This window comes from Dermacentor andersoni, chromosome 1, assembly GCF_023375885.2.
Source record: "Dermacentor andersoni chromosome 1, qqDerAnde1_hic_scaffold, whole genome shotgun sequence".
Classification (NCBI taxonomy): Eukaryota; Metazoa; Arthropoda; class Arachnida; order Ixodida; family Ixodidae; genus Dermacentor; species Dermacentor andersoni.
In genome coordinates, this window is record NC_092814.1 from 309,508,819 (window position 1) to 309,535,829 (window position 27,011).

The 27,011-nt window shown below is 44.9% G+C and overlaps 1 protein-coding gene across 3 annotated transcripts in view; it reads right to left on the minus strand.

The window, feature by feature from the left end:
* LOC126548495 (epithelial sodium channel subunit beta-like) overlaps positions 1 to 27,011 on the minus strand; it is a 71,045-nt gene that overhangs the window by 35,869 nt on the left and 8,165 nt on the right. For all 3 annotated transcript variants that reach the window (XM_072285259.1, XM_050196705.3, XM_055063374.2), the window contains exons 3-7: positions 22,545 to 22,643; positions 19,444 to 19,558; positions 12,900 to 12,972; positions 10,540 to 10,585; positions 7,053 to 7,072 (exon numbers count right to left, since the gene is read on the minus strand). In XM_072285259.1, the coding sequence (XP_072141360.1) occupies positions 7,053 to 7,072; positions 10,540 to 10,585; positions 12,900 to 12,972; positions 19,444 to 19,558; positions 22,545 to 22,643 (353 nt within the window). The remainder of the gene's footprint in view (positions 1 to 7,052; positions 7,073 to 10,539; positions 10,586 to 12,899; positions 12,973 to 19,443; positions 19,559 to 22,544; positions 22,644 to 27,011) is intronic.

Genomic DNA, 27,011 nt, shown 5'->3' on the forward strand with positions numbered 1-27,011 from the left:
TCAAAGAAAGCTTCGCTTTAAAAGTTTCGGGAACAGGAACTGAATTCACAAACCTTTCCCTTCTTAAATGGTATTTTTCATTGACTGTCCGCCTTCGCTAATCATATATTTCCAACATCACGAGTGACTGACAGCTCAGTTCTAGCGTAAGAATTTTTTTTTTTTTTGCGAATAGATTGCCCCGGCTAGCCTGTACTGGCGTGTGGCGTGTTTCGCGTCCAAGCCTTGGGGTGGCACCAACATCGAAACGACGACAGCGCACCGCCGGCAGCGGTAATCTAAACGCCAGCTAAGCCTTTATTATGTAAACTTTATTTGCAACGCATCAAACCTGCACGCACAGAAAAACACTTCTATCTGAAATTATAAACTTTTCGAAGCAAATTCAGCTTAAACGCTGAAAATTTTTATAACGTGACTTCTCGAATGGTTAACTGCAAGAGAGAGAGCAGGCATTCTGGACCAGACGACCAACAGTCGCGAAAGAATTCGCGCTTGTGAAAGCTAGGCGTTTCTGCTCAAAAAGGAGGCACTGGCTCAAATCAAGTTGCAGTTTATGAATATTGTGAACGAAGTGGCGTGGACATCTTCAGCCAAAAGTGGAGGAACTTTATCAACATGCCAGCGTGTGACGGCTTTATGTGGTCGGATGTATTTCTTAATTCAGCGGCGGACAGCTTGTGTTCACCAGAAATGTGTGGCAAGAATGTACGTTGTATCTTCTTGCACATAAAAAACTATGCATGTTACGCACCAGCATATATTCTGAAACGCTATTCACGTGCTTTTTATTGCATGTAAACATCGATGATGTTATGATAAAGCTGTCTATTGGCTGCAAGTTAGTGTGATTAGCGTCGCGATTTCGCCCGGCCTATGCAGCAGCGCCAACCTTTAAAGGTAAATGTACAAGCTAATTCTGAGTCCTAAATAAGAATACATATATATATATATATATATATATATATATATATATATATATATATATATATATACCGGGCCAAAGCAAGCGGGCAGCGCAAGAGCAATAGCAGAAACAGACGACGCCGGCGTCGGTCGTCTGCTGTGCGGTAGTCTTCAAAGCGTCATTGCGCTTTCAATACACACATTTAACTTTCTAAGCTACTAGAAATTATTCAGACGTCGCCTGTCATTTCTAAATTTAGATTGTAAGTGAATAATATTCGAAACATTATCTGTTATTAGTAAGTAAAAAAATTTTCTGCACTACCGTTAGAATCCAGGCAGCGCTAGCGTCGCGTGCCACCTATGGGAATGTCACAGGCTTGGCCCCGGTGAACGGCAACGCCACCACCGTCGGCAAGGTGCCGGTTGCATGCAACCGGCAGCTTGTTACACGAGTCTCCTTTTTGATTCATTACGATGTTGGTGTTGTGTATTGTGATGTTTATGCGGGAGGTGTGCGTCATGTGGGACCGTGTCTTATGCTGTGTAAGTGTGTGCGCAACGGTCCAAGGACCACCCCGGCATCTTATGGTACCCACCGTGTGGGCGGCGCTCGAGATGCGCCTTATGCCGGGGCGAATGGTGAAGGCCGTCACCAGCCTACCACCAGGGTGTGTCGTGGGGGTGAGTGTGTTCGGTCACACGACCCACCCCGCATTGTATGGTACCCATCGTGTGGGCGGCGCTCGAGATGCGCCTCGTGAAAGTGGCCTGGGTCCAGTGCATGAACCGGCTCATTCATGGTCATCGCCATCATCAGGCAGTGAAACCATGGAGGCTCCCGGCTATGCCGTGCGCCTTTTATACACTCGCTCAGCTCACGCATTTGATGGTGTGCTCCCAGTCTGCGTGTGCCCTTGTGCTGCCGGGTTCTCGCGCTGCCTCGCTCGTTCCGCGGCTGCGCTCGCGCGCTCACGTTCGGTTGCGTGCACGTGACGGTATACTCACTTCTTCCTTCTCCTGAGCGCACGCCATTGTGTGCGAAGAACTGATTTTTGCATGTTTTCTACGCAATTACGCAGTGATTAAAAGATGAAAGCTAAATGTGCTCATCGCAACAAAATATACGTCATCATGCAAGATAACTTTAATAAAGCGAATCTTTCTATGCTTACTTTGCAGGGTTGGGGTTTGTCCATCTGCTTGATTGGTCCTTCGGCGAATAAAATGTACTTTACTGTTGCATTATCTCCAGGATCGGGGGCTGTAGTCGGCGTGCCGACCCTGAATACAGTGTCACTGCAAAGGCGGCCAGTACCGGAGACACTATATAGCGCGGGGTCACGTGAGTCATATGGTGGGGGGGTCTCCGCGTCTTGTCGTCGTTGCAGGCACGTAATCTTTATGGCAATATGATCAGTTGGTTTGCATTTATTTTACCCCTTCACGAAAGCTTCATTTCCCGGATTCCAAGGTCTGAGTTGTACCTGCGTAATTTTTAAATGCGTAAGCATTCCTCTGCTTAGCCAACGAGGAAAACCATCCGCCCGTCAGGTTAGACTATCGCTTCCAATATATACCTCCGTGCTGCCTGTTGCTGCAACGCGAGCGAAGCGGCTAGAACACAGCGCTCACGAAGCTCTAGCTCAGCACTTCGCCGCACCCTGCCCCTTTAGATATGCACCTTGCCCGTTAAGATATGGGCCCGCGCGGCGAAAACACAGCGCTCACGAAGCTATCAGCAGTCGATACTCTGTCTCCGCATCGCAGATCGCTTTCAAAATACGTTCCGCGTGGCCGTGCCATACGCAGCCGCCGCCGGAGTGCGTTTGCTCACGGTTCATAATAGTTCGACGCGGATGGATAAGGCGCTAAAGAGCGATAACGGCTTATAATGATCGGAACGTCATCAGCGCACCAGGCGCTGCCACCTGCAGTACTTTGCTTGCGTTATCAATGTACCTTGCTCCGCTGTGCGCTTCAGTTCGAGTCGCCGCAGCGCTGTCGTTTGTACTGGCCAGATTAAGTTTCATAACATTGATAATGACACCGGGCGGTGGAGTGATGAGCAAGTTGCACAATGCTTACGCATTATTACACAACTCCTGCAGGAGTTTCCGCGTAATTTTTTTTTTTTTTTTTTGTGAGCGTGTAAGCACTTGTTTGGATGCCATTCAGCGAGTTTGGCGAGTTCTTATGTAACATCTAAGGTATTGCAACAGCTGAAATGTTACACTACTATAGCGAAAATGTTGAATATCGTGTGGTTTTACGTTAACACTCACAGGTATGTGTGCTTTAGAGAAACCTAAGGGCGTGCTGTATCTGCACAAGTATTATTCCACGAATTCCTTTATTACGAAGAGCACACATGCGCTCCCTCGCACTATACATTTAATGCGATAAGCCGGTATATATATGCGAGCTTTCGTCGCCATCCATGAGGCTACGCCCTCGCACGCTTAGCATCTGCTGCCTCACGTGCTGGCCTCGCGTGAAGAACCAAGCCTGCAAAAAGGCTGCGTGCGTTCTTGAGCCTATACTGGAAAAGAACGCACTCGCTGTCGAATGGGCGCGGCAGATTGTCCCATTGTTTTCTCCCACACGCCTGCACCACAGTTTTCTATCAGCTATAAGCGACATCAAGGTCAGCTTACCTAAGCGAAGTGCTCTCTTAAAAAAAATAAAAAAATTCGACCCTTTATTGTTTGACAGTACACCAAGTGTAATATGATCGCACCTCACTGGATGTATGCCAAAAGTGCGGGAGAAGATCCCTGATTCTGCGATGTCGTTCTGGCAAGTTCACGTAGGACTCTTTCCAACCAAAATGATGAGGTTGCGAGCTTTCTCAGTCATAAAGGCTGATTAAAGGGACACTAAAGGTTACCAGAAATTCAAGTTAAAGTGGTAGAGCAATGTTCTAGAACGTCTAAGGCGTCAATATAATCGTGAACAGAGCTTTAGTAACCGAGAAATTGAGGTAAATGCATGACACGATTTGAGAACCCCCAGCGACATTCCGGTACTAGCCCGATGACGAAAGCACTCCTCATAATTTGTGTTACTAATACTCAACTACTCGTATTAAAAATATCATTTCATTCGATTATAAGACGGAAGAAAATGTTGCTTGTCTACGTCTGTTCGATTCTAAGAAAAAATAACATTTTGACGTTGCCCTTCAGTAGTATGGGTGGTCGAAAGGTTTCGTTTTCGCTCGACACTGCACGCTCGACTCTGCGCCGCGCACGCTTTGGAGTTTCAATAGTTTCGTTATCGCGTCGTGCTGTGCAGGTTCTGCTGGCTCGCGAAACTTTCATTTGGAACAAGCAGCGAGAATGTCACGTCCATGTGATGTCGTGGGAAGCCCTCGTTGCTTTCCCGCTCCGGAGAGCCGGTGTCGAGGCCGCCGTCGTAGTACGCAACGACGCCGGCAGCGCGAGCCCTCAGCAGCAGGTCGCGCTCGTCAGTGCTCAAATCGCTGAAGTTGAGCGCAGCATCGCGAGTCAATCTGTCGTTGTCAGGGTCCATTGCGACGAGCGTCGAAGTTTGCGTCATAGAATGAAGTACCAGCTCATGGTCGCGCGTTTCTCCTTCCGCTAGCCACCATAGTCCCATTTTCGCCCTGCTGTCGGCTCTGTCTTGGCTCTGTTTCTGGCCGCGCGTTTGCGTTTTGCGCAGAAAAGCCGTAGCGCCGTCTGCGGACGCCGTTCTACTCACCGATGGCGCAACGTCACTATGAGACCATGATGTCAGTACTCCTCGATCGGAGGGCGGGTGATTTGAACTGCGCTAGAGGTACGCGGACGCTTCAGAACGCATTTTCTCTTAAAATAAGTCTCTCCTTGGCACGAAACAAGCGTTTCGAGGCTTTTGGGATGGTATTTCAACAGTCCACGTTGACTTAATAGTAACCTTTAGTGTCCCTTTAATGTATTTAAGTTAGCGTTCCTGCATAAACGGCTGCAGATATAGCAAATTATTCGTGGGGATGTTGGGGCCGACCGTTGTGACTAAGTAATTTTGTGAGCGCTCATTTGGCTATATCATCATCATCATCATCACATCATCATCATCATCATCATCGTCATCATCATCAGCAGCAGCAGCATCATCATCATCATCAGCAGCAGCAGCAGCAGCAGCCTGATTACGCCCACTGCAGGGCAAAGGCCTCTCCCATACTTCTCCAACTACCCCGGTCATGTGCTAATTGTGGCCATGTTGTCCTTGCAGACTTAATCTCATCCGCCCACGTAACTTTCTGCCGCCCCCTGCAACGCTTCCCTTCTTGGCTATATACTGCGGACATTTTGCCGAGAAAAGATAGACAAGTGGCAAAACTATGGGAGGCAGCTCAGATGAAACTGTTGCTATAAGGCCGACACCTGATGCCTATGCCGTGCACTGACTCATGGCACAACCACGCTTCCGCGCTTAGGCGTTATATTCAGCGAATCACGCAGAGACGCGGACAATATTTTAAGCGCGCATCCTTCGAACTACTACCATTTATTTTTCAATTCCTTTTCGGTTATCTATTGTTATCTTGTTTTTTCCCCGTATAAGGTCGGATCCCGTATCTCATGCCAAGCGATGCGCTTGTCGAATTTGCTAATTAGGGGGACGAACTTTGTGGCTACGACACACAACTTGACACTAAGTATATACTATTGCATGAAATGCTGGTTGCCTTGAGCATTTGTACTCAAAAACTGTCGATAGTACCGGCTTAACATTGCTAATGGGCCTCGTTGTATGGAATGATTTTTTTTTTTTTTGCCGGTTTTGATGTCCAAGAAAAGCAACCACAAACGCCTTTTTTTTATTTCCTCGCATCTCTATACTACTAACCTATTACTACGTGAACAAACTGGACCTTCTAATGGCAGTGGGTAAAAGCTGTGAACTGCAGTGTGTCGAACCCCTAATTGCGGGAAGAAGGTAGACATTCGCAGTGATTTAGGACACGTTCTGAACCTCTGACCAGTGTTGGTGCCTGCCGACGGATGAACTTCGCGGGCGCTCACTTTAACCCTCAAATCAATAAATAATGTAAATACTTATTATCTGTTTATGAATCACTCAATAAATAAATAAAATGTACTGCGCGCTCTCTTGGGGCCACCCAGGAGGTCGTAAAAATACGAAACAACAACAACAAAAAAAATGCACCGAAGCATTGAGAAAACAAACAAATCACATTCCAACCGTAAAAGTGTAACATAAGTAACTAATGCATTCTAAAGAATCAGTACCGCTTAGCAGTGGCAATAGTAGAGTGTTCTATTCGCCCATTGTGCAGGGGTAAAAGAAAATTTGAAAAAGTTACTATAATTTTTGCTTGCGTGGTAAGGAGTTAAACATTCCGATTGATGTTTTCTGGTTTGCCGTGTAGCTATATGTAGCCGTATTGGTCCTGGTGCGCCGCTCTTTTTTCTTTTATGGGAAGAGAAATAAATTTAAGTTTTTTTTTTAATTTTCTGTCGAAGTTGCAATGTCTGGTGTCATGTGGTTGCATGAGACTTGTGAGTTGCACGTTATACATGATGTCGCTTGCGCCCGGCATTTGGTGCATTGTAAGATTTTTTTAAAGGCCGACGGAAATTAAAGTTCACTTTGGCTAAACTGGCCGTCAGTGAGTGGTACTATTTGCATACCACTGAACCAATCTTGGCAATGTTGCACGGCTGGTAATTGTCTTACACTGTTTTTAACCGCCTTTAAATAAGACCGAAGCGGATGATGCGTAATATGGCCTCCGGGATATTAAGCACGCGCCACGAGCGTCGCCAAATCTCGGAGGTTATGTCGAGATGTCGTGCCTGTTTTCAAAGTTCCATGTTCTGCGTCATTTTCGGCGAGTAATTTTTTTTTTTCAGTTTCAGTACCAATAATGCTTATTTTTACGTACTTCAACCCGGTCTTTCAACCTTATAATTTTACGCAGCTCTATAGCAACAGTATCTGAGATTAGCCTTTTTACGCCGTCGAAAATTTTGATGCATTTGGCTCTTTAAGGTTGCCGCGACGCCATTAAACCTTCAACATCAGTAAATAAATGAAGAAAAAAGAAAACGCATGAGACAAGAGAAGCAGCTGCCTACATCTACAAAATTGAATAACAAGTTGGTCATACTCACGTTCCTTTTCCGGGCATAGACTGGAAAAAAAAAAATATACACGGGGCTACATTATGTTCATGTCTACCTTGTTATCTTTCTTTTTGTTCAGCGGTATTGGACCAAGCGGCACAGCAAATAACGTGTTTTTCTTACCGCTGGCTACAATTTGGAAGATGATTAAGAACTACATTAGAGGAAGCTTTAGCTACGTGTAAAATACGTGTAAAAGGAGAATTCGTTTTTCTCGGCAACCACTGCACCAAATTTGACGAGATTCCTTGCATTTAAAAGAAAAGCTTAAAATATTGTGACCGTTGGTTTCGAATTTTTGATTTAGGTCGTCATTTTTTTATTAAATATTGTCAAAAATCGCAAATTTTCGAAAAGCGAAACTATCAAGTTTACAACTCCGTAACTCAGCAATGAAATAAGATATCATAATTATTTGAATTGAATCTAATAGTACATCTAAAGCGGACAAAATTGATATGTTACACATGAATATAGAAAAATATGTAGTAATTTGGAAATACAGCTTTTGCAGAACCCTTGTACACAATGTAACGAGTTCACCTAAAATATAAATTGACTTATCGAATTTGTCCGCTTTGAATGATCTAGCGGATGCCCTTTACAGAACCGCGAGATCTGTTTTTGATGCAGATATATTAATTCGTAAACTTCGTGCTTCTATATTTTTCGAACTTTAGAATTTTTGAAAATTATTTTAACAAAATTGAGGCCCTAAATAAAAATTCCGCTTCCGGCAGTCACTAGAATTTACCTCTGTCTCTCAAATGCAACACATCTCATTAAAATCGGTCCAGGGGCTATCTCAGAAGAATGTTATTGCGTTTTACATGTATTTGAATAGGCCGCGTCGGAGTTGGGCCCGAGCTAAAGCTTCCTCTTAAAGCTAGACTTACTTGATAGATTAGTGCATTACTTCTTCACTTGCAAAAAAAAAAAAAAGAAAAAATTCTAGGAGCAGCAAATTAAGTTCTAAATAATAATTATATTTAATACGACATATAAGCGCAGTGACACTCCGGTGGCAAGAGGAAATGGGATGATCCTAAGGAAAGGTGGCCCGATAATATTGAGCATATTAACATTAAGATAATTAAGGATGCACGGAGGGGGTAATAAATAGGACGAAATTGAATAAGATAATTCAAAACAGTGAAGCCACGCAGGTATGTGACATAGAGACACTATCACCGGGAAAGTCAAACTGTTTTAATAAATAATACTTCTGCATTATCAAAGCGGTCCTTCTTGCATCGAGGTATGGAATCTCGTTAAGGAGTCCATGGAGAAAGACGAAAGACGGGCGCCAACGACTCTCCAAAGTTTCCGCACAATCTCGCCGTGACGTCATAGATTTTGATAGCGTCTGATTGGTGTTATCGTTAATTAAAGAAGGGGAACACAGTATACTCAAAGGAACCAAATGCTTAAAGGGGTTGGGATCCCAAATTTTGAGGCTATAAAAAGTCTGTTGTAGGCTGCTTCCATATGCAAGGACACACCCACAACGAGGTATTGGACGCTGCAAACATTTCAAAATAATTTTAATTCAGCTCCAAAAAGTCATTAAAAGCTCCTTCTCGTGGTCAAGACCCATCGCTAGCGCGGCAGTTATGACGTCACAGCGGAGGAACGAAAATATTGACGTCATAGCACACTAGCACAAAAACATGACGTATGATGAGCAGCGATGAAATGCAGATTACGGAGCCTGCTGAGCCGAGCGACCGAGCATAGCCTACACCATGACCGAGCTACAGGCATATAGAAATCCTTTCTTAATGCAAAGAAGGGGTAAGGCGTGCAGACACGGACACAGGAGGAGAGAAGTGGACAACACGAACGCTGCACGGCGGCCCGCGAACGGCAAACTGCATGCGGCGAGTTGCCGTGCCGGTAATGTGGACGGGCCTTTACACGTTGAGTGTAAAACTAACCGGCCAACTCCGAAAGGGACCAGGATATGCGGCGTTCGTGTTGTCCGCTTCTCTCCTCCTGTGTCCGTGTCTGAACGACTTATACCTTCTTTTCATTATGAATCCTAACCAACTAGCTCAGCTTCCTGTCATTCTAAATATCCTTTCTCTATGCTACAGGCTTCTAGAACACTGTAACCGAGCTAACCCTGGCCCCTGGATAACCGAGACATGCACAGCGCTGTCGCGGAGAGCAGTTGACGTAGCATCGGCAGATGCTACGTCAACTGCTCTCCGCGTCGCATAGTTCGGCAGCTCGGAGCAGTCTCTCGTTCGCTTGGCCTCTCTCAATGTGAAGGCCCGTCCACGTTACCGGCACGAAAACTCGCCGTTTGCCGTTAGCGGGCCCCCGTGCGACGGCGGTTTTGTTCGCGAACGGCGAGATTTCCTTGCCGTAGAGAGGACAGGCCCGGGACCTATTTGTACGGCAGCCGTACGGCGAAGCGGCCAATCAGCGACCGAGGAGTGGTTACTCTGGCACCGACGGCAGCCTCACCGCCTCTGATCGTTCGGCGCCGCCGATATCGTCGCTAGGCCTTTTCCGGTTCACTTCAAAGCTAAAGCTTACGGCGCTTCGGAATGAATCACCGACTCTCACAAGCCGCAATATTTTCTCACCGTTGTTGTCGCTCTTCGCGACAATTATAATAATCGCGACATGCACTTCGAATCGCCAGTTGTTTACCTCTGCTGGCAGAGCACGCGCATGCGTGAGCAGACGACGCAGCATAGTTCTACGTCACACTCTTTTGTGACCCACGTGACCAATCCGTGTTGCGTTTCCTCTCCTATGACGTCATAGCATCACCCGGAGCCCGGAGACCGAAAGCGCTCGGTATAATAATGCTATCATTAAATTATTTATCGGGTATATATGAATCCCTCGGTGTGTATCGTGCTTCCTGAAGCAGTACGCAACGCTTGAATTGAAGAACGCATGAACGAAAATTTTCATGTCTCCACCCCTTTAACCCAGCAGGTTTAAAGAACTTATATTCAGTGGCAATGTCGGCTCAAACATGAGAATATACTCTCAAATCCGCGACGTTACATTAACGCGCAACGGCGCTAATCAACTTTTTCCCATTAAATAATATAATCAAGAATTGAAAATAATGTTTAGAAAGAATACCAGTCTAAACCCATTCAGTGTTGTTTTTTTGGTATTCTTTATTATATGTAGATAGAATATGCGCGTTACCTTCTCCTTAAACAAAATATTTGTTTCTTAGCTGCAGTAATGGAGGGTTATACTGACACACCACTACTGACAAACCGCAGATTGGATAGCAGCGTCAAAAATGTCAGTCTAAACAAAAACGAACTTGCGACATTTCGCTATTGACCGCAGAAGAAAATTCAGCAGATTCATTATAGCAGAACAATGTCAGCTACAAACCACCAGTCATTGGTTCGTGTCACTAACTGCACGAGATATTTCCCGGTCAACGGCACAGGGCACCGATGACACGGGCAGCGTTAGCACAGCTTGAACGTACCTTGTCCACGGCGAGGCTGCTGAGTCTCACGTCGTACTTCGTCTCCCTTCGAACGACAGTCGCAGGGGGGCAACGTGGAACAAAGAGGTGAAACTGTGTCAATCCTTTTAACCGAGCAACAAACACATTACATCATGACGATGCGCGCCATGCCTCCGCCGCACGGTGGTTCAGTGGATACGACGTTCTACTGCCCAGCACGAGGTCGCGCGGGTTCGACTCCCCAGCCGCGGCGGCCGCATTCCGATGGGGCCATAATGTAAACACTCTTTTCACGGAATCTCGGGTGGACGAAGTTGATCCGGAGCCCCCAAAAACGGCGTCCCTCCTGTGGCGTGCGCGTTGCTTTATGACATTGAAACCCACGATTTGGTTTGATGCCCCTGTACGGTTTAAAACGTGGGCAAGATGGCTTCGCATGAAGTTTTCCACTGCAGCGCTTCCTTAAACACGGGGCGTCCGCTTCGCAATCTCTGACTTCCCAGAGGCTCAACGAAAGGGAAGGGACGGGGAGGTGGGGGGAGGGGAAGAGGGTGCATGTGCGTGCATGTGTGTGCGCGTGTTTATGTCCGATCAAATGTTTCAGATATAACGTGGAGTTTAAGATAAAACTTCTCCACAACCGGCTCCGCTGGGATTTGAACACATGCCAGTGAAGCAATATACATTTCAGAGACGAGAGCCCTAGTCCCGCGATCTATCACGCAATGATGGTGGACTCTGAGCGCAGTTGCAACTGTGCGCGTATCTCTGAGTCCATAAGGAGCCACTCTTTACTGGACGTGGAATACGGTATGTGCGTCGCATAGAAATTGTTCTTGACACGACGACCACTCAACGTCAATGCCAACCGCAACGTCACAACGACAATGCCCGCGTAGTTTGCATAGTAGCTCGCAGTATTCACAGGTGCCAAGTGCCTATATATTAGTACTGAAAATGTACAGAGAAAATGAAATCGCTCAAATCTTCTATGTGGCAGTGCGTCATTTCACTCGTGCTATCAGTTGTATAAGTTTTAGAAAGCTACAGGCGGGTCGCCCGAACGAGTGATCGTGTTAAAAGCCAGAAGCATTTAGCAGAGCAACTGTCCACTCACTTGCGGCCTAAATATTGATATACACAATAATGGAACGCGAAAAATTGTGCAAAGAGACTTCGAATTTGAAGGTCACCTGAAATACCACGTTACACTCACGTCAAGCATGTAAGTGCGTGGACGTTGTCTCCTACTGGGCTGTGAAAAACAAAGAAATGTGACTGTCAAATAAAACAAACAAAAATAAGCAACATGTATTATGAACATCCGAATAAAATATATTTAAATTGTAAAAAATGTTCAACCACCGCGAACCAAAAAAAAAAAGTGCGGCAGACCGAGCGATTTGGAATCCATATACAGCGAAGCCTTACGTGAGTGAGTGAAAACATGAGTTTGCGTTCATTGAATGTCCGCACAAAGGGACACAGAAGAATTTATTCAGGCATTGTATAGATGCTAATGCAATGCCTCTTCCGTAAATGCACCTCAAGTGGCGGAACCACGCTATCTGCGACTGGCAAATAAAAAGATATCTTCGAATTAAGAAAAGAATTAAAAAATAAAATAAATGAGGTGGTATATCGCGCTAACGATACAAGAATTTTCCCTCAATGCTTATTTAGACACAATAGGAGAAGGACTCGTTGACCTATACTGATCGTTCGGATTTGAAATACAATTCCACCGCGCCTGTGAGAGATGGCCGTAGTAGAGAGACTTTCCGACTATGGGTTTTTCCACCCAAATTTCAGCGGATATACGTTCTTGCGCTCCGCGTTCGTCGAAATGCGCTCTCAGCGGCCCGGATTCGAACATTTTCGCACTTGCATGATGCCACTGAATCGCACTGAAACTGAAACTTGACTCGCGATCTGTGCTCAGAGGTCGAACGCAATGGCCATCGAGTCGCCCAATAGCGGGTGCGAGAAACTTTGACGAAGGAAGAACCATTTTATCCTTAGAGATCGGAGCGTTTGCAGCGATTCTAGGGAGCAGCCATCTTTTTCCGGGGACTGCGGGTACTGGCAGAGAGAACGAAAGAGCAACCGCCATAACGCTTGCTGCCCAGTGGTTGGTGACTTTGTCGCCGACTGCACCGTAATCGAACCGCGACCCCTTGCGCAGGCTTCGCTGACATCAGGCAGCGGAGGGCTGAGCTTAAGGGCGCTAGGTCTAAACGGGCGTGTGGAGAGCATTAGACTTCCGGTCTACAGAGCACCTGGCCACCAAAACAACAGTTCGCTAGGTTCTCGTGATAGCTCACTGCTATAACGGAGCGCCGAGAAGCTGGCACACAGGACGAGAGTTCCGTACTCACTGGCAGGCCACGCGGCAGCGGGTCAGGCACAGCTGGTAGGCGCCCAGGTTCTCAACTTTTCTCGTACATATGTCTGTCGTAGAAGGAAGGTTTGAATAGTGTGAACAGCTGCGGTTATCTTAGTTAACGTGCGCAAGAACCCCACAAACGCCATCCCGAAGCAGAGGCTAGAGAAAAAAAAAAGGGGGGGGGGACGAGGAAAGAGCACTCGTTATCGCGTCAATAAAGGTAGTATACGGGAATATTGCGTGGGGGAAGAAAAAAAAAGTACACCTATACCCCGACACCGCGTAAGAGCACGAACACTACGGAAACGGTACTGAAACTCGGTGCCCGGGAAAACAAAGATCAGCACAGCCGTGGGCATTTTTCCTTTTGGAATCGGTAGACCTAACCAACAAGAGTCATTAAGAGGAAGCTTTAGCTCGGGTGCTCCTATCTAAATACATGTAAAAGCAGAATTCGTTTTTCTCGGCAACCACTGCACCAAATTTGACGAGGTTTGTTGCATTTAAAAGAAAAACTTAAAATCTAGTGACTGTTCGTTTCGAATTTTTAAGTTAGGTCGTCAATTTTTTATTAAAAATTGGCAAAAATCGAAAATTTTCAAAAACGAAACTATCAAGTTTACAACTCTGTAACTCAACTACTAAAAATGATAATACAATTCTGTGAATTGCATCTAGTAGTACATCTAAAGCGGACAAAATTGATATGTTACACATGAATATAAAAAAATTTAATCACAGGGAAATACAACTTTTGCAAAACCGTTGTAACCAACGTAACAAATTCACGTAAGATGTAAAATGACATATTGAATTTGTCCGCTTTGAATGATCTAATGGATGCCGTTTACAGAACCGCGATATTAGTTCTTGATGCAGAGCTATGAATTTGTGAACTTCGTGCTTCCATTTTTTTCAAACGGTCAAATATTTGAAAATCGATTTAAGAAAATTCAAGCCCTAAATCGAAATTCCGCTTCCAACAGTCACTAGAATTTAACTTTCTCTTTCAAATGCCACAAATTTCATCAAAATCAGTCCAGGGGTTATCTCATAAAAACGTTTTTGCGTTTTACATGTATTTGAATAGGCCGCGTCGGAGTTGGGCCCGAGCTAAAGCTTCCTCTTAAGCCAGCTACTCATAGTAACGGTGGGCTAAGGTTAAAAATACAATCAGCCCATTGTGGTGTCTTCAAAGAGCTGGGCGTGTAATGGTGATTTCCGTGGCGCTTCACTGCAGCTGTGTCTTACAACGTAATTAATTATTTAATAATTAATTTATACAATGAGACACCGCAAGGCACTGTTTTAGCTCAGAAGCTTGTAAAATGTGCAATTCTATGTATCAGTACCACTGACATGGCGTTACACAAATGCCATATAGCAGATTAAAAAACTTATACAAAGGCGAAAGGTACAGTAAAAGCCACAACATAAATTGCAAAATTAGGTGCTAAGAAAGTTTTCGATGGATTCAACTTTAGATTTAAATTTACCTTTAGATAAACTTGAAAGTTGATGAATATTTAAACTAATTAATTTAGTACACACGATGAAATAGCGGAATTGGAGCCCGTTGTTGCAGAAAGCACAAAGGAATCCTGTTGAAAATTTAGCGCTAACACCGCTTACACTAGCACCAGTGGCGATATATCATTCATATACACGCATATGAATCCATTGGTGCCCAGTTTATTTATTCACAAAAGACCTTCCTCGTATGACACTGGACAACGCCAGGCGGAACAACCTCATACTTTGAGGACCAATGTCTCAATAGTGGTTCCAGTCTCAGGTTGTCTCCTAAGTAGACATGCCGGGGTACTGATTGGCTTCAATTATGCAACTGCAACCTGTGCCACAAAAAAGTAAAGGTTTTATTAGGAAGAAAAAAAAAGAAAGAGAACTATTTCCGCTGTGCTGTCCTTAAAAAATTGGCTATTCCCATTTCAAGCTGATGGTAGAGTAAAGGCCTTTCGAGAGGGATGCATGCTAAAGGTTAGTTAGTGAACATGGGCAAGTAGGGCGGCCATCTTTCGTACCGAACGGGGCAGACCCAAATAAATAAAGGACCACTCGGTCTCATTTCTTCAGCCGAGCCTATTATTTCGTGAACCGTAGTAAACAGTACTTTTGATGGTGCAAAGGACTGGCAAATGTGCAGGCCAGTCGGCTGACCGGTGATCGTGTTTGCAAGGATCCCTCGGCAAACACACATCTGGAGAAAAATGTATACCGGAGACCACCTTCAAGGGGCCCCCGCGTTTGTGGTGTTCCTCTTCACCGTGCCTATATACGTACCCTCGTCCGCAGCCCATCTCCTACGCAACGAAAATTGGTGCGTCGCGTCGGGCAATACGGCTTAAAGGCAAAAACTAGCATGATAGTTTGCGTCTGCTCTTTATGTGGTTCTGCTGGACTAAGTTATGTAATGCTCGTGGCAACAACTTTCAACCAAGAGGTCAGATATCTCACGTGGTCCGAGTCGGTGTGCCTGCTTCCTCGACGCATTGACGGCTACTGCAAAGGTCGCTATTCCTCCAATGTAGTATTAATGCGACAAGACCCGCTTGATCAACGGAATAATGGAAGGGGTTGCGGGATCCTGCCAGCTTTGCGTTAAGACAATCGATACAATTGTTGGTGACTAAATATCTGATAGTCTCACGAAAAGCTTCGCAGGAGAGCTTTCTAAGAATAAAATCGTTGGAGAATCGCTATCGCTCAGTCGCTTGGGAGGTGGCTTCCCAACGCTAATTAGTCAAGGGTCTCTAATTGTCGACGTTATACTATAATAGCTCGAACTAACATATTTAAGTGTCACGTCGCGAACACGGGTGAGACAGGGGGCATCTTGTTGGAAGATGCATTCAGCAACTGGAGCAAACATTTTTTTATAATGTGCCAATTGCATAATGAATAACTGCGGTTAATTGTGAAATTTTCCGGATATTTCCCTAAGGAATCGAGTGTTGAATGAAACATTGTGGAGCGCGTTCTTTCTCCGGAACTCTGAAGAAAGCTAGCAACATGCGAAAAACTTATGCTACTGACTGCCTCCGCGCATGAAATTAAGGCGCTCTCAAGCAAGGTTTCAACGATCAAGGCCCGCAGGCTGGCTACAAAGAAGCGATTTAAAGAGTTTCAACCATCCGCAGTGGATTAGCGGCGGCTATGGTGCTTCGCTGCTAAGCACGAGGTCGCGGGATCAAATCACGGCCGCGGCGGCCGCATTTCGAAAGGGGCTAAATGCACAAACCTGGGGTCCTCCACTACGGCGTGCCTCATAGTGAGATAGTGGTTGTGGCACGTAATACCTTAGAATTAAATTTTGATTGATAAAGTTTCGATAAGTTTTGGCCTCCAGCTTATCGCTTGCCATTTCCGACTGCAGATGGCAAGCGATAAGCTGGATATGTAGTGGCTGACGTAGGCTATCTGGCTGGTTTTAGCAGGACCGGTCGTTTGTTGAAACTGGCCTATGCAAACCTTATTACGCCCGATAAATTTTTTGAGCGCACAAATACAGGAAGCCTTTTGTTAAAGATAACCGCCTCTTGTTGACCCGCTCATTTCGTTCTTGATATGCTGCGGCTATCACGACTGACCGGCTCCTGTTCTTATACAAACCGCTCTAACGGACGATACAAACGAAAAGCTTCGTCAACATGGCCCTAGGTGCGCAAGTGCTTAGTGATGTCATCCTTTTCTATTTCGCGAGATTTCTACAGCAATAAAAAAATAAAGCAGGGGGAGGTGGGATTCAGTGAGTTATAGAATCATGAACTCCAAAAGTGCACTCATCGAGAGTTCATCAACGCGCTCTACACACTTCTGATTGACGCTTGGGTCCTGTTATGCAGAGCTTTGTTTTAGACTATATACATTTTTGTTAATCGAAAGTCTATGAGCGTATAGGGAAGGTGGCGCTTTTACACAGGGTTTCCTACAGGCACGCCAGATGTACGTTTGCCACGAATAACGTAAGTTTGAGAAGTATAAATAAAAACAAATGTTAACGAACTTTTTTATTAGAACCTCGGGGGCAGTTTATATAACACATTTGGAGGCAGTCTCACTTCAGTGCTTTATTCCAACCTCACTTTTTTTTTTTAATCTTGAAGATCGCACCTGACTCGATATATGCATAATCAAAATTCAATGGTCAATCCAGTGGCAGCAACGAAACCGAGCGTGCCGGGAGCCTAGCAAAGGCATCTCCGATATCAGATCAGACGGAAACGCGCCGTGGCGGCGAGTCGAGGCCAGTCGGGGCAGATACTGATACGGCATGTTTTTCTTGTCAAGCAGCTGCCGCGACGTGCCGTAGCTGTATCTGCCGCCACATTCCATCATTTAAACTTCCCCACATACTGCGGCGTTACAGGACGTATTCCATCTGATCTGGTATAGCGGAGATGCCTTTTCTATGCTTCCGGCCCGCCCGGCTTCGATAGTGCCTGGAATCAGCGTGAAAAGTCGATTATATATAAATAACCTCAGGTTAGGTGCGATTATCATCATTAAAAAAAATGAGGGTGAAACATTACCGCCTCTGAATATTCTATATTATTCCTCGGGTAAATTTTCTTCTCACGTTTTCTTTTCTTCCGTCTTTTTTTTTTTCTTCTTTCTTTTACGTGTTATATATCTACCAGACTACCTATTCACACAATTGTTTAATTTTTTTGACGCGTTAAGCGGTATTTTCCCGCTCCTTATTATATGTATAACTGATTAGGTACGTGTGTTTAAATGTTCGTTTTTTAAAATCTCTTTTTATGGTTTTGAATATGACGTGCGTTAATTATCATGTAGAAAGATTTACATTTATATTCCTAAACTCAGCGTCTAACTATATTATATTACCGTCCTTGGTATATCGTTGCTTCTTTCTTGTTTTCGCTTCTTTCCGTTAACTATATTGACTAAATGTTGTTTAACCACGCTTTATGCTTAACCCCCTCCTCCCCGCCAACCTTCCCCTTGTGTACTGACATTTATGATGATATACTATATTGCCCAACTCCTATGCTCTCGAAAGAGAGTAGCAGTATCGCAAACAGAAAGAAAAATAGCTAAACTGTCCCACAGTTCTAATACAACAATTAATTAACGAATTTTTGGTCAATATCCCTCTTAAATTCATATTATTACCGCAAAGTATGTCCGCGCCTTGTTATACAACTCCTCTCCAAAAAAGGCACACTCGCTACACTCATAGCCGTTTTATAAAAATCTGTATAATCTTTAAAAAAAAGCACCATGTACATGTATATCTTATTGCATAAGTAGACGCGACTAATTAGCTAACGATACGCATAGCAAATAAAAGAAGAAAAAAAGAATACACCAACAAAGAAATAATCCGAGTTGCTGAACACAACTTCCAGCAATATGTTTTCGCCCTCGTCCGTCCAAAATGTGCGCTTCATTCGAAACTTTATATAATTCAATTCAATTCAGAGACCAGCCAGCATGAGAGAAAAACACATGTTGAACTCGGTAGCAAACCCCCTGCACCACAAGTCGCCAAGTATACTCGGCCGTTCGACGCAGAATCAACAGCAAGACCAGATTATCACGCTTTGCGTCGTTCACTTTGTTCCGTCTGTGGACCCGAGGACCAGCGACCACCGTTTCGAACGCGCACCCTAATGTGTGCAAGAGCAGCAGCTAATATCTACACAAGACTCGAGGATATGGGGAGAATGGCTGCTCGCATGTCGGCGTGTTTATGAATGCGCGATAATTATGCGCAAACTATATGTGCGCCGAATAGGAGAGCTCTGTCGGAGCGAATTTCGGCCACACTACACAAATAAACCTGCCGACCTCTCAGCCCCGCAGCCACTGCAATTACTGCCGTCACCAGCACACAACATCGCCATTTATCGTTATAATAATTTATTAAACCGCAGATCAGGATGTTAATTTTGTCACGGGGGTCTCCAGTTAGGGCGACTAATATAAGGCACTACAAAAAATGTTCAAAAAAGCAAGCACGAACGGACTAAGACGAGGCAAGAATACAGGACCACCGCTTGAGCAGTTTAAACTGAAAAAAAAAAGAGTTTTACTCAACTATACTTTGGCTTAACGCGTCACAGCATAGCGCTAAAACCCATACCACGATTTAACAAAAAGCCATTATGAGAACAATATTGTTTGAATTGCACTTCCAAAACAAAATAAAAATAATTAGAATAAAATGAAATATAACTTAACGTTGATTCGGCTATGGGCGACACGAAGTAGCACATTCGCAAACTTCAGCCGTTGAACTATTCGCTGGTATTTAAACTGGTCTGGATGAACGAATTGTTGCGCTGAAACAAAAGCTGACAGCTGCATCACAGCAATCAAAAGTCGTACACGCGCAATTATACTTTTTCCCATTCTTTACGCTCGAGCATTGGCCACCGACCGTGACGGGTAACTCAGAAAAAAAAAAAAAAAAAAAAAGCTGACACGAGCGAGAAATCGGCTTCGATCGACGCTGCACATATGCCCATGTAATGTACGCGGCTGTTTACCGTCTCTGATGATATCGCAGACTATGCCTCCGAAAGTGGCCGCGAACTCGTGGTGGGTGCGGACACACTGGCAGTGCTTCATCTCCAGGTTCATTTCGCAGTCCTGGACGCATATCTGGTGAGGCGGGAGAAAAAAAAAAGAAAGAAGAAGAGGAGCACAGGCAGAGGCGGGCGAGGAGGAAGCGTCAAGCGCGCAAAATGGTCTCCGTCAGTACGCACTATAGGCGCACGAGGTTAAGTTATACTATAGCGTGAACCAAAGTTTCTAGATGTAGCACGAACACTGGCTAAAATTTGTCATTGCTCGTAAGTGATGCTCTATGCGTACATACACAGTTCAATAACGTTACCAACGCCTTAGGCAGTTGTTATCAGTTCTGGGCTCTCAACACTGGTTTCCATGGGCCTGTGAACTGCGTGACGGGCGAGCGCTATGGTGTCGTAGGAGGAACGATGTGCCAGACTTCATACAGGAAGTACAGGCACGATAAATGCCAAGAACGAAGCGTCATTTGCTAGTTACGGTTAGTTATAGATTTGCGGTTATAGGCTCACCTCGTTGTTGGCTTGCCCCGTAGTATATGGGTTATGACATTTAAGTTTTCTGGAATTTAAAAAATAAGAACGCCTGTTGCAGATGTCATAATTCTAGTCCTTCAGCTGAATTATTCAGACAGGCGGACTTACTTTCACGAGAAATCGAAACACTTATTCAACTAATTAAATGAATTGACTAATGAACTTCTTAGAGGATTATTTTACGGAACATATTGCAATTTACTAATTGTAACCGATGAGATTACAAGGCGCATTCACTTGCAATGAACTTCCAGAATGATACCAGTTTGGAGATGTGCACTATCAAACTCTCCATAAAGATGCACTGTTTTTCCACTTACCTTAAAAAAAGAAAAAAAAAGAAAAAAAAAACGCTCTTTCATGCATTGAACCACAAAAGTAAGTGGAATGCCCATGTATTTCGTCCCGCGCTTTTTGGGAAATAATATCTGGAAACTGGTGTCATCCTGGAGATTCAAGTGGATACGTCTTGCAAACTCACCGGCTAGAATTCGCAAATTGCAGTATGCGTGGTAAAGTGATTAATTAAGAAAATAATCAGTACATTTTTGCGGTTTAGTTGAATATGTGCTTCCATTTATCGTTCTTGTAATGTCCGCCTCTTCGAATAGTCCAACTCAAGGACAAGAATTATGCTACCTGCCGCAGGCGATCATTTAAAATTTCGGAAAACTCAGAAATGATCACGTGACGCGTGATCATTTGATCGTGATGAGAAATCGATCGTGATCGATGCTTGATCAGAAATGATCGCGTCGTCACGTGACGACGCGATGGACCGCGAAGGAGGTTGCGGCTTCAGCATGCATTGCCACGCAGCTCGGCTTCCCTTAGTAGTTCGGCTCGCACTGCATCGCCCATGTAAAACTGCAAACACGCGTCACTCCTTATTCCGGCTGGCATTGCTCTCTCGCGTGTCGACGCGCCACTGGCGGGCAAAAAAGGAACCGGCAGCGTAGTATGAGCGCGCTGCATTTGTGCTGAGCCATTTGTCGGCGTATACGATGTTGTATATACTCCGCCGACCTCTCGAGACGCTCAGAAGCGACGGGGCTTGAGAGTGAAAACCGCGTTTAGAGAGGATCTCGTAAGCACACTCGAGTCTCGGCACCAGCCGCTTAGACGTACTCTGTGTGTACGGTACGCAATAACTATAGCCAGTATTCGCACTGCGCAATTATTTTTCTGAACTGAATGACTCCGTCTTCGCAACCTAAATCTTAAACTCATTTTTGTTGCGGCAGCGCTAGTTTCATGATGCACAGCTTTTCATTCCGCAGTCTCTATTCATTATCGTTCATGGTTTGCTACCTAAATATGTGGCTACTACGTCCGCTCTGTTTGCCATGCGGGTTCTATTGCCTTGTCAGCATGTCATTGCGACAGCTTTTATTCCGTGCCCCGACCACCACGTGCGATATGGTGGAAATGCACGTTGCGTTAAATTACATTAGATATTACAACTTACGTTATGAACACTACACTTAACAAATGCCTAAACATTCCGCGCTGCAAAAGTTATTGTCACTCCGTTTCTAACACTGCAGCAGGAACTTGTGCATGTATATACTGAAAAATCACTCTCATTCAGCCCCATATTGAGGAAAATCCTTTCACGTAAGGGCCCTCCTTCGTCGGCCAGCGTTCCGACGTTTTCGTCGCACGATGGCCATGACAGCGACTGGCATCGTAACAAGACAATCACCGCGGTGATGGTCATTTGCAGAATGCACTTAGGAATGAGAATTTTTGTTATTAGTGGCCCAGATAAATTTTATGCGAGCGCAAAAAAGAAAAAAAATAATTGACTTCCATTCGCGAACGGTCCTATTAGTGTGATCGGCTCCATGAAAAATACAAAGATACTTGAACCAGCGGAGTCTCTATACTCGCGGACAATTTTCTGTGGAAAGGGAAAGCAGCGGAGGTAAAGCGCGCACAAGTCACAGCGCTTCTAAAAAGGATCCCGCGTTTTAATCCACGCGAAGTTAGGACGAGGAAGAGAAAACAAAAGCACCTTATCGGCAACAGTTTAATAAGACAGAACACACCACGGAGTGTAAAGGTTTACTTATATTGCGGATTTTCCCTTCCGCGTCGGGACAAACGCGAAACCGTCGCACGTGGAAGCTGCGCAGCTTCAGCGTTTGTTGCGAGTAACAAAAAGCACTGTCAAACGCTGCCGGACTACCGGACTACTTGGCGCGGTAACACACGTGCAACAGCCACGCGCCCCTAGCTTTCGCTTCATAGCCACAGAAAGTTGTCCGCGAGTATAGAACAGGTCGATTTACGAGTATTCCTTGAAGGCATACAGGTAATGTGGTTAATTAAAAAGCTGCGTTCTCGCTGAAGTATACCCATGTTGCCGGCGTGCCGTACAAACATGAGCCGGCTGTCCTGGCCAACAAGAAAAAAGAAACATCTCTGTTAATGTGTCTTTCAACGAAGTTTATGTAGTTTAAGGCATGCACGAATGAAAAAGAAGTACAGAAGGGTGTTAGAAACATCATCATACTTACGTCCTGAGTGTAGTACCCAAAGTACTTTTTTTGGATGCCCATGGAGATGTAGTCGTTACAGCTTGACTTGTAAGGAGAAGGCAATCGCTCCACTTTCTCCTGTGTACGACAGAAACCACAAACATGATGGCTGTTTCGCATGTGGGTCTTCCCACTGTTACTAGACAAGTAACGTTGGGTCCGGTTTACGCTCCCGTTCCTGCAACTGTGCAAGCGCTTCAGTTGGGCGCGCGCGCGCGCAAATGAATGCATCCCGAACATAAGCGTCATTGAAGTGTCGCTTAGGTAATTAGGAAGTTTTGCGTTGTTCTACCAAGTGATAGAAAATTGTAACGTGAAGCCGAAAAAAAAGAAAAATAGATGAGTTGGCATCGCAAAGCTATACACCTGGACAATAAGAGACACCGTACTGCTAGAAGACTCAAGCTAGCGGGGGATCTTTTAAACGCATCCTTAGAAGCTAGCTTATACAGATCTTGAAGGCGTATTGGGTGAACCTAATACGCGTATAGGTGTTGGCACTACACACTCCTTAACCCTACAAATCTTCTAGAACTTATCCGCAGCAACTTACGAGGCGCGCCGCCAAAACGGGCTTTCTATGAGGATGCAAAATTTCCGCTCAAGAGGAATAGAGAGAAATGACGGGAAGGTTTTTGTTTACAATATTCACGCAAACAAGAAGGAAACGCATGTAGCAACAACACCTAGCTGTAAAGTTAACACACAGAACACACAGATTTTCAGCACCTCAGAACGATCGTATATGCATCCATTCCTTTCGTCTGGATCTTCAGTGATTCTTTCTTGCTTATTTTCGTTTGTAATCCCGATAACTGTATTGAGGCCGCGGCGGCAACAGATTCCGCCAATTGTTTAAAAGCGTGAAATGTCCAAACCATGTCTGACTGATCGAAGGAGGCACCACTGTAGATTAAAGGAGCCATACAATTCCCAACTTTCTAGCGTTTAGGGCCGCAGCGTTCCCAGAAAAACTACGGGTTCAGTTACCCCCCCCCCCCCCCATTTCCTCCTTCTCATTAGCTCTATTATAACCGCTGTCCAAAGCTGAAAAAAAGGGTGGAGACACCACAGGGAGCTCTCAAGGTCGCTTCCTTTGCGCGAGGCTCAGAGCGGTATCGATACGGCGACAGGACTCACCATTCTGGATACCCGTGAGCGCTAGCTTTCGGACGCCAAGAGACACGCAGACGCGACGAACGAATGATACGTGGCCCGGGGCCTCCCGGTAAGCGCTGAAAAACTTTTCCCTTTTTTATTTTTACACGCAAGTGTTTTAAGTGCTGTTCAATTTCAGCGAAAATATTTTGTGTATACCTGGGCGCGTTCAAGACTGCGTGCGTGCGTGAGATTCTGGAAACAAGATGTTAGGACCAGGAATAATTGATAATATATTGTGCGACCTATGACAATCAGTGGATATCTTAGGCACGTAGGGCCCTCTGGGCCGCACTTTTCGGCGTCAAGGTAGTCTAGCCGCCTGCGGGATTATCTTACTGAGCTATGTCGTATGCTCGATTACGGTAGTCGGTAGTTCAAATCCCACCCCCCCCCCCTTTTTTTTTTTTTTAAATCTACGATGGTGTATCTGCATATGACATTCTCCAGTGCACTACATCTGCAGGCTTGGAGTGGCGCCTGACACCGGCGAATGCTGCCGAGAGCGAGTGGGGCTATACTTATCCAAGTACAACCAAATTAGGAAGGCCCACTAAGCTTGAACAAAGACACTCCCGCACCAGAACAGGAATTGGCCTCCCAGATGCAGTATTCAGACAAAACCTCCCCAATGATATCTACAGTTAACTCACGGCCCTCAGTCCCCAGCAGCTGCGGAGCACCTGTCCAAGGCGGCGGTCAGACCTGTAACGCAGCATAGGGTGCTAAGAATCTCTGGGTCCGGACAGGCCGCCAATGGAAAGTAGCCCTGTCAACCTTTAATTGCCGAACTCTGTCAAGTGAGGCTAGCTTAGCAGTACTGTTTGAGGAACAATCAGACATTGTTTGGGATGTCACCGGCCTTAGTGAGATTAGAAGAACTGGTGAGGTTTATACGTTGCTGAATAACAGCCATGTCCTCTGCTATAGAGGTCTCCCTGACAAGAAGCAATACGGAGTAGGATTCTTAATCCATAATGACATAGCGGGCAACATTGACGAATTCTACAGCATTAATGAGAGGGTAGCAGCAGTCGTAATCAAACTTAATAAGAGGTATATATTAAAGGTAGTACAAGCCTACGCTCCAACATCCAGCCACGACGGCGAGGAAGTAGATCAGTTTTATGAAGATGTTAAATTAGCGATGAGAAAAGTGCAAACTCGGTATACAGTAGTAATGGGTGACTTAAATGCAAAAGTGGGGAAAAAGCAGACGGGTGAACGGGCAATTGGAAACTATGGCGTCGATTCTAGAAACGCTAGAAGAGGGGTGCTGGTAGAATTCGCAGGAAGGAATAAACTGAGACTAATGAACACCTTTTCAGGAAGCGTAGTAACAGAAAGTGGACCTGGAAAACGCCTAATTGTGAAACAAAGAATGAAATTGATTTCATACTTTCTGCCGATCCCAGCATTGTGCAGGATGTAGAAGTGATAGGTAGGGTGAAGTGCAGTGGTCATAGGTTAGTGAGGGCTCGGATTCACCTCAATTTGAAGAGAGAAAGAGTTAAATTGGTCAAGAAGAAACAGGTCAACCTAGGGGCAGTAAGGGTAAAAGCAGACAAATTTAGGCTGCTACTTGCAAACAATTTTGCAGCCTTAGAACAGAGAGATGATGATGGTGACAAAGAGGTAATGAATGAAACCGTAACGAGGCTGGCTTCAAAGGCAGCAACTGAAGTGGGAGGCAAGGTACCAAGGCAACTAATAGGCAAGCTCTTCCAAATAACAAAGGAACTAATAAAGAAACGACAAAGAATGAAAGTGTCCAACTCAAGAGATAAGATAGAATTCGCGGAACTGTCAAAACTGATCAACAAGGCGAAAATAAGTGTTATTCGAAATTATAACGTGAGAAAGATTGAGGAAGCCGTAAAAAAATGGACGCAGCCTGAAATCAGTGAGAAGTAAACTTGACATAGGACAAACCAAGATGTATGCGCTGAAAGATAAGCAGGGTAATATCATCAGCAATCTTGAAGGTATAAGATATGCAGCGGAAGAATTCTATACTGACTTGTAACAGTACCCAGAGGACTCGGGAGAGCTCCATTCGAAACGATAATGAACAGGATACAGAAACTCCTCCTATATCTAGAGATGAGGTCAGAAGGGCCTTGCAAGACATGAAACGGGGAAAAGCGGCAGGAGAAGATGGAATAAGAGTCGATTTAAACAAAGATGGAGAGACATAATACTTGAAAAACTTGCAGCTCTCTATACGAAATGTCTGTCAACTGCAAGGGTCCCAGAAAACTGGAAGAATGCAAACATTGTACTAATCCCCAAAAAGGGAGACATTAAAGAACTGAAAAATTATAGGCCTATTAGCTTACTCCCAGTATTGTACAAACTATTTACCAAAATAATATCGAATAGGATAAGCACAACACTGGACTTTAGTCAACCAAGGGAACAGGCGGGCTTCAGGAAGAGATTCTCTACAATGGATCACATCCATGTCATTAATCAGGTTATCGAGAAATTCGGAGAGTGCAATAAGCCTCTCTATGTGGCTTTCATAGCTTATGAAAAAGCATTTGATTCAGTAGAGACACCAGCAGTCATAGAGGCATTGCGTAATCAAGGAGTACAGACCGCTTATGTAAATACCCCGGAAAATATCTACAGAGATTCCACAGCCACCTTAATTCTACACAAGAAAAGTAGGAACATACCTATAAAGAAAGTAGTCATACAAGGAGACACAATCTCTCCAATGCTATTCACTGCGTGCTTGGAAGAAATACTCAAGCCATTAAACTGGGAAGGCTTAGGAGTAACGATCGACGGCGAATACCTCAGCAACCTTTGGTTTGCCGATGACATTGTTCTATTCAGCAACACTGCAGGCGAGTTACAACAAATGATTGAGGACCTTAACAGAGCGAGTATAAGAGTGGGGCTGGAAGACTGATATGAAGAATACAAAGATAATGATAAATAACCGGGCAAGGGAACAAGAATTCAGGATCGCCAGTCAGCCTCTAGAGTCTGTGAAGGAGTACGTTTACCTAGGTCAACTAATTACAGGGAACCCTGACCATGAGAAGGAAATTCACAGAAGAATAAAAATGGGTTGGATCGCATACGGCAGACATCGTGAGCTCCTGACTGGAAGCTTACCGTTATCATTGAAAAGGAAGGTATACAATCAGTGCATTTTACCGGTGATGACATATGGGGCAGAGACTTGGAGACTGACAAAGAAGCTTGAGAACAAGGTAAGGACTGCACCAAGAGTGATGGAACGAAGAATGCAAGGCATAACTTTAAGAAACAGAA